Source organism: Scyliorhinus canicula, chromosome 16 (assembly GCF_902713615.1).
Source record: "Scyliorhinus canicula chromosome 16, sScyCan1.1, whole genome shotgun sequence".
Lineage (NCBI taxonomy): Eukaryota > Metazoa > Chordata > Chondrichthyes > Carcharhiniformes > Scyliorhinidae > Scyliorhinus > Scyliorhinus canicula.
In genome coordinates this window covers 62,534,462-62,548,079 of record NC_052161.1, presented here as the reverse complement: position 1 = coordinate 62,548,079, position 13,618 = coordinate 62,534,462, and the positions used below count along the sequence as shown (strand labels likewise).

At 45.5% G+C, this 13,618-nt stretch overlaps 1 protein-coding gene across 1 annotated transcript in view; it reads left to right on the top strand.

The window, feature by feature from the left end:
* Positions 1 to 13,618, top strand: part of ptenb (phosphatase and tensin homolog B) — a 219,977-nt gene that overhangs the window by 53,051 nt on the left and 153,308 nt on the right. Inside the window, 1 exon segment of the mRNA XM_038821662.1 lies at positions 13,432 to 13,516. Within this exon segment, the coding sequence (XP_038677590.1) occupies positions 13,432 to 13,516 (85 nt within the window).

The window sequence follows — 13,618 nt, the reverse complement described above, 5'->3', positions numbered from 1 at the left end:
GGCAGTAAAGAAGGCTAATACAGTAGTCCCCCGTTATACCGCGCTCCGCAATACCGCGGTTCGCGATATACCGCGGGGGGGCTAATGGACCCCAACTGTCAGTTGTGTCAATTTCAGCGGCCGGCTCACTTTGATCCGGAGAGGGAAGCTGCTCTCTCACTGAAGCAATCAGCCGGCCGCTGAAATTGACACTGCCCACTGCTCTCTCCCTCCAATCCAACTTTTAAGTTTTAATGTTTCTGATTGGAGGGAGAGAGCAGCGGGCAGTGTCAATTTCAGCGGCCGGCTGATTGCTTCAGTGAGAGAGCAGCTTCCCTCTCTGGATCAAAGTGAGCCGTCCGCTGAAATTGACACTGCCGGCTGCTCTCTCCCTCCAATCAGAAACATTAAAACTTAAAAGTTGGATTGGAGGGAGAGAGCAGCGGGCAGTGTCAATTTCAGCGGCCGGCTGATTGTTTCAGTGAGAGCAGCTTCCCTCTCCGGATCAAAGTGAGCCGGCCGCTGAAATTGACACTGTTTTAATTGGATCCACGATGGGGGTTTTAAATTTATTTAAAAATCTATGCTAGCGCTTCCCATTGTGAGTCTACGGGGGTCTGACCTCTTCCCCCCCCGCCCCCCGTAAACTCACAATGGGAAGCGCTAGCATAGATTTTTAAATAAATTTAAAACCCCCATCATGGATATCCGCGGCTCGGATACAACGCGGGTGGCTGTCTTGGACCCCAACACCCGCGTTATAAAGGGGGACTACTGTAGTATGTTGGCCTTCATTGCGAGAGGTTTCGAGTGCAGGAGCAGGGATATGTTGTTGCAATTATACAGGGCCTTGGTGAGGCCACACCAAGATTATTGTGTGCAGTTTTGGTCTCCTTTTCTTTTTTTCAAAAGTATTTTTATTCTCCTTTTTCACATTTTCTTCCAAATTTGCACCACCAACAATAAACAATGAGCAGTAACGAATATAATGTCAATCCCTCTATCAACAACAACAATCCCATCCTCCCACCAACCCCAAAGAACTGCCCGTATGTTAACATAAACAAATAATGAAAAGGAATCAGGAATCACCCATAGTCACCATTAACACATACAGTCCCCAACCTCCCCCCTCCCCCACTAATGTTCGATGTTATCCAATTCTTGAAAGTGCATAATGAATAATGCCCATGAATTCAAGAACCCTCTATCCTTCCCCTCAGTTCAAATTTGACCTTCTCAAGAGTCAAGAATTCCAGCAGCTCCCCCCGCCACGCCAGAGCATAGGGTGGAGAGGTTGATCTCCACCCCAACAGGATCCTCCTTCGGGCGGTCAACAAGGCAAAGACTGCAGCATCTGCCTCCTCACCTGTTTCCAACCCGGCTGGTCCGACACCCAGAATATGGCCTCCCGAGTGCCCGGGGCCAGTTTCTCGTGCACCACTTTAGAGATTACCCTAAAAACCTCCTTCCAGTAATCCTCCAGCTTTGGACAGGACCAAAACATATGAACATGATTGCCCCCCCCCCCCCCCCCCCAACATTCACGCACATCCTCAAAGAGCCAGCTTATCCATGCCCTTGTGAGGTGTGCTCTATATACCACCTTCAGCGGTATCTTCCCCAACCTCGCGCACGAGGTGGAGGCATTCACTCTCCAGAACACCTCACACCAGAACTCCTCCTCCATACTTCCTCCCATTTTGCTTTGATCCCTACCAGTTGTGCCTTCTCCTCTTCCAAAATAACCTGTAAACTGCTGACACTACACCCATCTCCAGTCTCCTGTTGTCAGCACCTCCTCCAGCAATGTAGAGGCCGGGCTCCACCGAGAAGCTGTGTGTCTCCTTCCTGGTGAAATCTCGAACCTACATTTATCTAAACATTTTCCCCTGCTCCAGCCTATGCTTCGCTCCCAGCTCCTTCAATCCTGCAAACCGACCCCCAAGAAACAATTTTTAGGTCTTAATCCCCTGCTCCTCCCATCTCTGAAAATTTTTGTCCCACTTCGCTGGCTCAAATCTGTGATTCCCCTGAATTGGCATTTCACTTGATCCTGCCCCCAACCCGAAATGTTGGTGAAACTGCCTCCAAATTCTCAATGAAGCTATTATTACCGGACTCCCTGAGTATTTCCTCGGAGACATCATGCGCGGTGCTGTTGCTAGCGCCTTCAATCCCGACCCCTTGCCCAAACTCTCCTCCATTCTGACCCGCTGGTAATCAACCCCTCCGCACCTTCTCCACATTCGCTGCCCAGTAATAATACATCAGGTTCAGAAGACCCAAACCCCCTGCCTGCCTTCCCCTCCAAAGCAGCACCTTTCTAACTCTGCCACCTTGCCTCCCCATATGAACAAGGTAATCATTCCTTCAGTCTCTCTAAAAAAGGCCATTGGCAGGAAAATCGGCATGCATTGGAAAATTAACAGAAATCACGGCAACACGTTCATTTTAACCGCCTGTACCCAGCCTGTCAATGACAGAGGGAGACCATTGCACCTTGCGAGATCAGCTTTCACCCTCCCCACCAAACTAGAAATGTTGTATCTATGGAGCCCCCCCCCCCCAAATCCCGAGTAACCTGCACCCTCTGGTATCCAAAGTGAGTCCCTGCCCTACGGAATGGCAGATCCCCCCCACCCACCCCTGCCCCTACCTCCGGCCAAGACACCGCAACATACTCACTCTTGTCTAGATTTAATTTGTACACCCGAGAAAGACCCAAACACTCGAAGCAACTGCAATATTCCCCCTATTGGCACATTCGGTTCCGACACGTATAACAAGTCATTGGCATAGAAGGATGCCCGATGCTCTATCCCCCCTCCGCACTATTCCTTTCTATACCCCTGAACTTCTTAACGCGAGTGCAAACAGCAGGGGGGACATAAGACATCCCTGCCTAGTCCCACGGTGGAGAGAAAAATTTCTCAAGCTGATGTTATTTGTGCGGCACTTCCCCTTGACTTCTTACATAGTAGTTTTACCCAGTCCACAAATCTTGGTCCAATCCCAAACTGCTCCAGAACTGCTATCAAGTACCCCCATTCTACCCGGTCAACCGCTTGCTTGGTGTCCAATGCCACAATCGACTGTGTTTCCTTCCCCTCCGCCGATGCCATAACCACGTTCAACATCCTCCTAACGTTCGAAAAGAGCTGCCTCCCTCTCACAAACCTCCTCTGTTCTTCACCTATCACCTTCGGGAGGCACTCCTCCAGCTTACCTGCCAGTACCTCACCAATACTTTTGTGTTCACGTTTAAAAGAAATATGGGCCTATACGACCCACACTCCGTCAGATCCTTATCTTTTTTAAGTAACAGGGAAATCGATGCCTGCCCCAAAGTTTGTGGTAATACCCCATTCCCTATAGCCTCCTCAAACATCCCCACCATCAGAGGTGCCAGCTTATCCTTGAATTTTTAATAATATTCCACCGGAAACCCATCCAGCCCTTCCACCTTCCCTGACTGCATCCTCCCAATCGCATCTTTTATCTCCTGCTCCACTATCGCTTCTTCTAATGTAGCAATGTACCCCTCCCTAACCTCGGGTACTCCAGCCCATCTAGAAATTACTGCATCTCGTGATCTCCCCCAGGTGGCTCTGACCTGTACAACCTCTCATAGGATTCCTTAAAGGCCTTATTGATCAGATCCGGAGCCACCACCAACTTCCCTGCCCTGAACCGCCCCTGGACAATTTCCCTTGCTGCCGCCTCCCTCCGAAGCTGACCTGCTAACATAAGCTCCACCTTCTCTCCATGCTCATAAACTGCACCCCTTGCTCGCCTCAGTTGGCGCACCGCCTTTCTGATAGATAGTCCGTCAAAGATCACCTGTAGTTCCTTTTTTCCAACTTCGCTGGGTCCCCATCTTCTGAATAACTCATGGTCTCCTTTTTTGAGGAAAGATGTTCGTGCTCTCACGCGAGTGCAGCAAAGTTTTACCTGACTGATTTCAGGGATGGCGGGCCTGTCATATGAGGAGTAATTGACTAGGTTAGGATTGTTCTCGCTGGAGTTCAGAAGAATGAGAGAGGATCTCATAGAGACTTATAAAATTCTAACAGGACTAGGCAGGCTAGATGCAGGGAAGATGTTCCCGATATTGGGTGTGTTCAGAACCAGGGGTCACAGTGTGAGGAGTCAGGGTAAAAATTTCGGACAGAGATGAGGAGACATTTCTTCACCCAATGAGTGGTGAGCCTGTGGTATTCATTACCACAGGAAATAGTTGATGCTAAAACATTGAATATATTCAAGAGGCAGCTAGATGTAGCACTTGGGGCGAATGGGATCAAAGGTTGTGGGGAGACAGCAGGATTAGGCTGTTGAATTGAATGATCGACCATGATTATGATAAATGGCGGTGCAGGCTCGAAGGGCCAAAAGGTCTCCTCCTATCTTCCATGTATTTATGCATCGATACTTCAAAGTGCTTCAGAGCTTGTAGCAAGGCTAAAGATTCGTTTTCAATAGTGGAATGCGTTGTCTCGAATGGACTTAGTTTTTTTGAAAAATACCCCACTGGCCCCTCTATTCCTACATTGTCGGTTGCAGTAGCACTGCCCCTACCTCCAGTCACTGGCATCTGTGGCCATTTAAAAGGGTCTGGAAAAATCCAGGCGGCCAGCCCCAGTTTACTTACTAAGATGGCCCTCAACTTCTGAAAACTCTATTTGGCGTTCTGTGGACCACAGCGTTTTCGCATGTTTTTGCTTAATGTCCAACATTCATTGCGTTTCAGTCTCTGAGCCAGTTTCACTGGTTTTACTTGAGACTGATGTGGCTTTACTGGTACTTATGTCTACATCAAGATTAATTAATGGAGTGCCCCCTGGTGTCTCCCTACAACTCTGTCTATACTTTAGCAGTATCTCGTGTAATGCAGCCAGTCTTTTCTGATTGTCCAATGAATGTCTATTCAGATTTTAAGGATCTTCTACAGTTAAACTACAAGCAGTATTGTCAGTGTGACGTCAACATTTGGTTCACCTTTAATTACTAGACATTCTTCAACTGCCCCGGTGTTACATTCTCTCTTTCCTTCACATGGTTGCTTTCAGCAACAGGTAAAGCTGAGAGTCCAATCCTTGCAGAGTTGGTTGGGTTTATATGCACCATTCTTTGTGTCACAGCTTTTAGCTCCTTATTGGACTCTTCGTAATCACAGCCCTTATCTCCATTCAGTAATACGGACTGAAACAATTTGAGCTTTCCAGGTTCTTTACTTTCAGAATCAGTGGATGACTGACATGTTTTAGCTCCATTGAACTTTATAGTTTTGGTTAACAGATGCGGTGGCAGAATCACTGCATGGTTCTCCATCCTCCTTCCTCTGAATTTTCTAAAGGAATTGATTGCCGATTATTTCATCTCCTTTGATATTTGCTCCTTTCACCTTGAAGAGGTATTATGGACCTGGGTTAGTTAACTATTTACTTGGTGCCACTTCACAGTCCTTACTGTCCTCATCCTGAATAACTGATGCCATGCCATTGGTATATTTTCCTTCAAAACAGGCATGATCTGGAAATATTTGCATCGGAAGTGAATGGCAAAGGGTTTACTGCAAGAGGCTGTCACAAATTACTTTCAGAAAAGTCAAAGTCTCTTTCTTCTTCCAATTTTCTGTCTTTCCTAGCTTTGGAAGAATTATTTGAAATGTGTTCATGATCAGTTAGGGATTGGTCTGTTCGGTAATAGCTATTTATCATCACTTCATAATGAGAAGCAAAATTGAATTCCGAACTCTCGTCTGACTGTGCATCACTGACATGGCTGTTAGATTCTAACTCCTCTTTCCTATAGTCACTTTTGGTCTTGGACCTCTCAGAATCTATCTGTACTAGATTTTATCTTTGACAAGTTTCTGTGAGGAATCACTCGTAGAGATAATTTCATCAGTATCAGCAGAATCAGATTTACTACCATATCATTTGATAGGTGATTAGAATATAGAATTTACAGTGAAGAAGGAGGCCATTTGGCCTATCGAATCTGCACCGACCCTTGGCAAGACTACCCCACTTAAGCCCCACTTTTTATCAGAGTTTATATATCTCTCCTCGAACTCATTCATCACACCTGCTCCCACACTGTTTACCTCAGGTCTCCTAGTCCAGTTGAAGGTAGTCTGCCCTTTTCAGAATCCTTCTTATGAATTCCAGTCAGTTCCATGGGCTTTTCTTGCATTTAACATGCAGAATGAACGTGTCCCATCGCGTTAGAATGGTAGCACCTAAGCTTCCAAGTCTCACCTCCGCCCTCAGCACCTTCCTTTCTGGTCTGAGGAGGAGTGACTGGAGCATTCCCAGCTTTCCATTCTTTACCGCTTCCTGCCTTTCTTTCACTCTCCCACTAGCTATCCTTTTCAAAATTATGGGGTCAGCTCATAATTGTCAGCCATGTATTCTTATTATAAAAGTAGAGAATTCTTAAATTTTCTAAGCGAATGACCTCTGAGTCTCATGGGTCGTTGCAATTCCCAATGCTCGTACCCATCTATCAAAATTACAACCTTCCTAAGATCTCTGTGTTACTCCAGATCTGACCAGGAAATAAGATAACTTGATCTCTGATGTAATGCTATGCTAATGGATCATATAGTTTAAACTTTAATGCTACAGCTCTGTTCTTCGTGAAAAAAAATAAGATTCCACCAAAGGAAAACTTGATCAGATTGCCATAGATCCTTAGGTTTTACTGTTATGTTAGTGTTCTAAGTCTTAAATATTGATTCTTTGTTTCCTCCAGCTTTTTATCAGAGTTTATATATCAAGAACGTTTTTAACAGTTTTCATTTATGTTTATGTCTTAATGATGCAAATTACTCCACAGTGTCACATAATATTAGGACAAATGACCAAAGTTGACCAGAGATTTTAAGAATGTTTTAAATGAGGATTGAGAGGTGCGGTGGCCAAGACGTTTAGGAAGGCTGTTTTGGAGCTTGGGAAATGGGCTGACAGTGGTTGTATTCTGCAAATCTGGACTGTGCAAGAGGCTAGAACTGGAGTAGCACAGAGATCTTGAGAGGATTGTAGGGCTGAGTCACGATTAGTAAATTATTTACATAAAGGTTCCTCCAGAGAAGTGATTATAACATTACAGAATTTGGCATTCCATTTGAGAGTGTGAAACATGGGTCTGAAACTAGTGTCATAATAAAGATATGAAGACAGAGGTGGCGACTGTGGCCTAGGAAAACAGATTAACAGAAAAGACAGTAGATGAGCAATAGCAGACATTTAAGAATATATTTCATAATACTCGAGATGTATTCCATTAAGAGAAAGAAAGACTCCATGAGAAGGATGAACTGTCTGGCTAACGAAGGAAGTTGAAGATGAAATCAAATTGAAGAAAAAGGCACATAATGTTGTGAAGATTAAAATGAGAGGATTGGGAAGATTTCAGAAACCATTTTTCATATTTTCAATCTTGTAAAGTCCGCAGTAAGAAACGGTCTCAAATGTCATTCAGTACAAAAGGCAGTGCTGCTTTCTATATTTGTGATGTGGAGATGCCGGCGTTGGACTGGGGTGAGCACCAGGTTAAAGTCCAACAGGTTTGTTTCGAACATGAGCTTTCGGAGCACAGCTCCTTCCTCACCGGCAGCACGGTAGCATTGTGGATAGCACAATCGCTTCACAGCTGCAGGGTCCCAGGTTCGATTCCGGCTTGGGTCACTGTCTTGTGCGGAGTCTGCACATCCTCCCCGTGTGTGCGTGGGTTTCCTCCGGGTGCTCCGGTTTCCTCCCACAGTCCAAAGATGTGCAGGTTAGGTGGATTGGCCATGATAAATTGCCCTTAGTGTCCAAAATTGCCCTTAGTGTTGGGTGGGGTTACTGGGTTATGGGGTTAGGGTGGAGGTGTTAACCTTGGGTAGGGTGCTCTTTCCAGGAGCCGGTGCAGACTCGATGGGCCGAATGGCCTCCTTCTGCACTGTAAATTCTATGTAATCTATGTAATCACCTGAGGAAGGAGCTGCGCTCCGAAAGCTCATGTTTGAACCAAACCTGTTGGACTTTAACCTGGTGTTGTAAGACTTCTTACTGTTCTATATTTGTGGCATAGACTGTCGCCAGTTTTTTCAATTCTTCAGCTGATCCTGTGGTCTGCCATCATCTTGGGTGTCAATTGAGCGTTCTTGGGCTCTTCCACTTCACAATCGCTTGATTCCACCAATTCTTCTGTTTAGAGTTCTGCTTGATGAGACTGAAGCAACTCTTCTAGTTCATCTGTGGCCAGGTCTTCAAATCCCACCTCTCCAACATGTTTTGCCAATTTAACAATCTTGGTTACTTCAGCATCTCCATTGGGAAACCTTGTGAAATAATTCACAGCTTCAGGTCAAACCTTTTTTCCAGCAGGCGTTTATGGTTGATTTGCAGTGCGGACCTTTTAGTCCAGGACACTTGTTTTTCTATTTTACAACTTTTCTCACAACTTCTAGTTTTTTTTCTGCAAAGGTGAGCATATTTGCATTTGGTGCATATGCAAATAGCAGTACGTTATTGTAAATGTTTGTAAGGTACAAAATAAATTCCCTTGCTCCTCTTCAGTTAACTTGATGGGACCTTTCACATTCACTTGAACAGGCATAAGTGTAGCTTGCCATATGCTTTTCTGATGTCTATTCCACAGTGACAAATTTAAATCATGCTAATGATTGCAAAATTGGTTGAAAAGTTTACTCAAAATAATTGTGATTCAGTGCCCCTTCGGTTACATGTTCCAATTTGATTGTTCTTTTTTGAGTAGACTGCAAGTTTCCTAAAAGTACAATGCAATAAAAATGACAACACTTCTCATGAGAGTCAGTATGGTCAACAGACTATTCCACTGATTTATGGACAACTATTTGGGCAGCATTGTGGTTAGCACAATTGCTTCACAGCTCCAGGGTCCCAGGTTCGATTCCCAGCTTGGGTCACAGTCTGTGCGAAGTCTGCACGTTCTCCCCGTGTATGCGTGGGTTTCCTCTGGGTGCTCCGGTTTCCTCTCACAGTCTAAGGATGTGCAGGTTAGGTGGATTGGCCATGCTAAATTGCCCTTAGTGTCCAAAATTTCCCTTAGTGTTGGGTGGGGTACTGGGTTATGGGGATAGGGTGGGGGTCTGGGCTTGGGTAAGGTGCTCTTTCCACGAGCCGGTGCAGACTCGATGGGCCGAATGGCCTCCTTCTGCACTGTAAATTCTATGAAATTTCCAGGGATCAATGTGCACTGGAGACATTCCAGCAGTGTTGCAAGATCATGTTGTAATATTACAACTATGATCAGGATCATAATGGAGGAGGTGTAGTGGTATTGCCATGGGAAGAGTAATGTGAGACAGAAGGTAATGGTCCAGGGATCAGTTGCTACCATGACGGATGGTGGCATTTGAATTAATAAAAATCTGAATTTAAAAGTCTAATGATGACCATGAAACCATTGTCAGTTGTCTTTTATAAAAATGCTCGCCGTGGTAATGAATCCAATTTTGACCGTCTCAACCTATAGAACATAGAACATAGAACAGTACAGCACAGAACAGGCCCTTCGGCCCTCGATGTTGTGCCGAGCCATGATCACCCTACTCAAACCCACGTATCCACCCTATACCCGTAACCCAAACAACCCCCCTTAACCTTACTTTTTAGGACACTACGGGCAATTTAGCATGGCCAATCCACCTAACCCGCACATCTTTGGACTGTGGGAGGAAACCGGAGCACCCGGAGAAAACCCACGCACACACGGGGAGGACGTGCAGACTCCATACAGACAGTGACCCAGCCGGGAATCGAACCTGGGACCCTGGAGCTGTGAAGCATTTATGCTAACCACCATGCTACCGTGCTGCCCCCTATCTGAAGTCTTTGACACTTTTGACCATTCCGTCCTCCATCCTCCTCCAATGTCTCCTTTCAGCCATTCAGCTGGGTGGGACTTCCCTTGTCTGACTTAATTTTCATCAATCCAGCCAGATCATCACCTGAAATGTTTCTTCTCATACCCTGCTTCCCACTGCAGTCCTTCAAAGATCTATCCTCGGGCCCCTCCTATTTGTTATCTGCATGCTGATCCTCGGCGATATAATCTGAAAATACAACATCAGGTTCCATATGGACATGAGCGACACCCATTTGTACCTCACCACCACCTCTCTTGACTCCTCAACTTTCTTTCATTTGCTACACTACTTGACTATTGCCCAATCCTGGATCAGCAAAATTTGTTCCAATTAAATATTGAGAACACCAAAGCCTTTGTCTTTGATCCTCGTCACAAACTCTATTTCTTGGGCCTCTTGACTCCATCCTGCAGCCACTTTTGTTTGGAACTGTGGTGTCTTATTCGATCCTGAGATGAGTTCTCAAACAAACATTTGTTCCATCACCAAGATTGCTTACTTCCGCCAACATCAGCATTCCTAGTCCCTGCTTAGTTAATCTGCTAAAACTCTCATCCATGTCTTTGTTACCTCTGGACTGGACTATCCTAATGCTCTCCTTGACAGATTGTCATCTTCCACATTTCAAAAATGTAAATTTATTCAAAACTCTGTCTGCATCTTTGTTTCCAAACGCTTCCCTGCCTTTGTAGCCATCTTTGCCTCTCGGATCTCTGCAAACTTCCAAATTTACCTCTTGTACACCCCCAATTTTAGCCACTTTGCCATTGATGGTCATGCCTTCAGCTGTCGAAGCCCTGTGCTCTGCATTTCCCTTCCTAGCTTATTAGACATTTGTCCTAAAATCTCCTTACATGGTTCAGCATCAAATTGCTCTTGTAAAGCACCTCAGGATGTTTTGTTGTGTTAAAGGCACTACATAAAACACGTTATGTGGAATAACTGAAAATGTTTAAACTTGCCAGTCTCAATGGATTGATGAGGAGACCTCTGAAAAGTACCCTAAGAAAGACCCAAACACCCGAATCAGCTCCAGTATTCCCCCTATTCACACACTTGGGTCCGACACGTATAATAACAAGTCATCGGCATATAAGGACATCCTATGCTCTAACCCCCTGCACTATTCCTTTCCATTCTCCCAAACCTCTTAATGCGATGGCCAATGGCTTCATCGCGAGTGCAAACGGCCGGTGGGGCGGGGGGATGGGAAAACATAGGACATCCCTGCCTAGTCCCACGGTGGAGAGGAAAGTTTTCTGAGCTGATGTTATTTGTGCGGATGCTGGCCCTCGGCTTATATAATTGCTTTACCCAGTCCACAAATTTGGGTCCAATTCCAAACCGCTCTAGAACTGCCATCAAGTACCCCCATTCTACCCGGTCAAACGCTTTCTTGGCGTCCAATGTCGCAACCACCTCGGTTTCCTTCCCTTCCGCCGGTGCCATAACCACGTTCAACATCCTCCTAACGTTCGAAAAGAGCTGCCTCCCTCTCACAAACCCCGCCTGATCTTCACCTATCACCTTCGGGAGGCACTCCTCTAGTCTACCTGCCAGTACCGTCTACCTTTGCCAATATCTTTGCGTCCACTTTTCAAAGTGAAATGGGCCTATACGACCCACACTCCATTGGATCCTTATCTTTCTTGAGTAACAGGGAAATTGTGCCTGCTCCAATGTTTGTGGTAACACCCCCTTCCCTACTGCCTCCTCGTACATCCCCACCATCAGCGGTACCAGCTTATTTTTAATTCTTAATAATATTCCACCGGAAACCCATCCGGCCCTGCTACCTTCCCCGACTGCATCCTCCCAATTGCATCTTTTATCTCCTGCTCCATTATCGCCCCCTCTAATGTAGCCCTGTCACCCTCCCCTAACCTCGGATACTCCAGCTCATCTAGAACTTCCTGCATCTCCCGGCCTCCCCCAGGTGGCTCTGACCTGCACAACCTCTCATAGAATTCCTTAAAGACCTTGTTAATCTGATCTGGAGCTACCACCAACTTCCCTGCCCTGTCCCGCACCTGGACAATTTCCCTTGCCGCAGCCAACTTACGAAGCTGACCCGCCAACATACGGCCCTGCTCTCCATGCTCGTAAACTGCCCCCCTTGCTCGCCTCAATTAGCATACCGCTTTCCTGGTAGATCGTTGGGCAAAGCTCGCCTGGAGTTCTTCCTCTATTCCGACTGCGCTGGGTCCCTATCTAGGATTTATATTTATGTGTTGGGATATTTACGCATTATCCATTTCTTTGGAACAACTGCGCATCTACAAAGTTTGCTGTGCCTTGGGACTCTGGAGCTATTTCTGTACCTTCCTTACTGGTTGTGAAAGGTCCACACAAGCCTGTAAACCTAAATGCTTTGTCCTCACCAGCAATCAGCGTACAGGTTGCGAAAAAACACTGCCACCTCGGTCATTGGGGCCATATTCTGATTGTACAATTTTATATTAAAGGCAGAGGTTTACTTATACACAAACTGATTTATGTAGCAACGTTATGTGAATAGTTTTCTTACATATCAAACCTCACTATTTTCTCCTCTGTTTTTCCACTCTTTCTTCCTCCCCCCCCCCCCCCCCCCTCATCCTTTCCCCTCCTCACTTTCCTCCATCTTTGCTCACATTCCACTGAGATTGGGACAACAGTTCTACCTGAGAATATTTAAAAGTTAAGCACTATTTTTGTAACTTAAGCAAACAAAAATAAAAGATGCTTGGTATGAATTAGCCTTCAATAGGCAGCCTACATAGAAACCATAGAATCCCTACAGTACAGAAGGAGGCCATTTGGCCCATCGACTGCACCGACCCTCTGAAAGAGGGCTGGTTTAGCTCACAAAGCTAAATCGCTGGCTTTTCAAGCAGACCAAGCAGGCCAGTAGCATGGTTCGATTCCCGTACCAGCCTCCCCGGACAGGCGCCGGAATGTGGCGACTAGGGGCGTTTCACAGTAACCTCATTGAAGCCTACTCGTGACAATAAGCGATTTTCATTTTCAAGAGCACTCTACTTAGGCCCATAATCCCACATTTTGACCATGACCAACCTGCCTAACATGCACATCTTTGGATGCCAAGGAGCGATTTAGCATGGCCAATCCACCTAACCTGCATATCTTTGGATATGTGGGGGGGGGGGGGGGGGGGACCAGAGCACCCAGAGGAAACATGCAGCCACTAGGAGAACTCGCAAACTCCACACAGTCAGTCGCCGAAGGCCGGAATCGAACCAAGGTCCCTCGTGCTGTGAGACAGTAGTGTGAACCACTTTGCCACCAGTATTGAACAGTGCTGTTTTCAGCATATGACAAAATAAAGTGACATGCAGTTCTATAGCATTTGCAGTGCTAACATAGTTGTGTTTAGAAGGTCTAATCTATTTTACTGCTTCATTTATAGGAATGGTGCATCAAATCCAAATACAATGAAATGGTAAATCTGTACATATTAGTAAATTCAATAATTTAGGTTTGAGTGCAAGAAATGTGTTTTTTATGTCACAAATATTGTTGTTATTCTTAACCTACATAATCAGATATTTATCCAAACATCATTGCCATGGGATTTCCAGCTGACAGACTTGAAGGCGTCTACAGAAATAACATAGATGATGTAGTAAAGTAAGTATTTCTATTTAGAAGTCTATTTTCATTTGCTTGATAATATGGATCTTTTTTTAACAGTTGAAAATGGAGAGATGTGTTCACATGAATTTCTTTTAC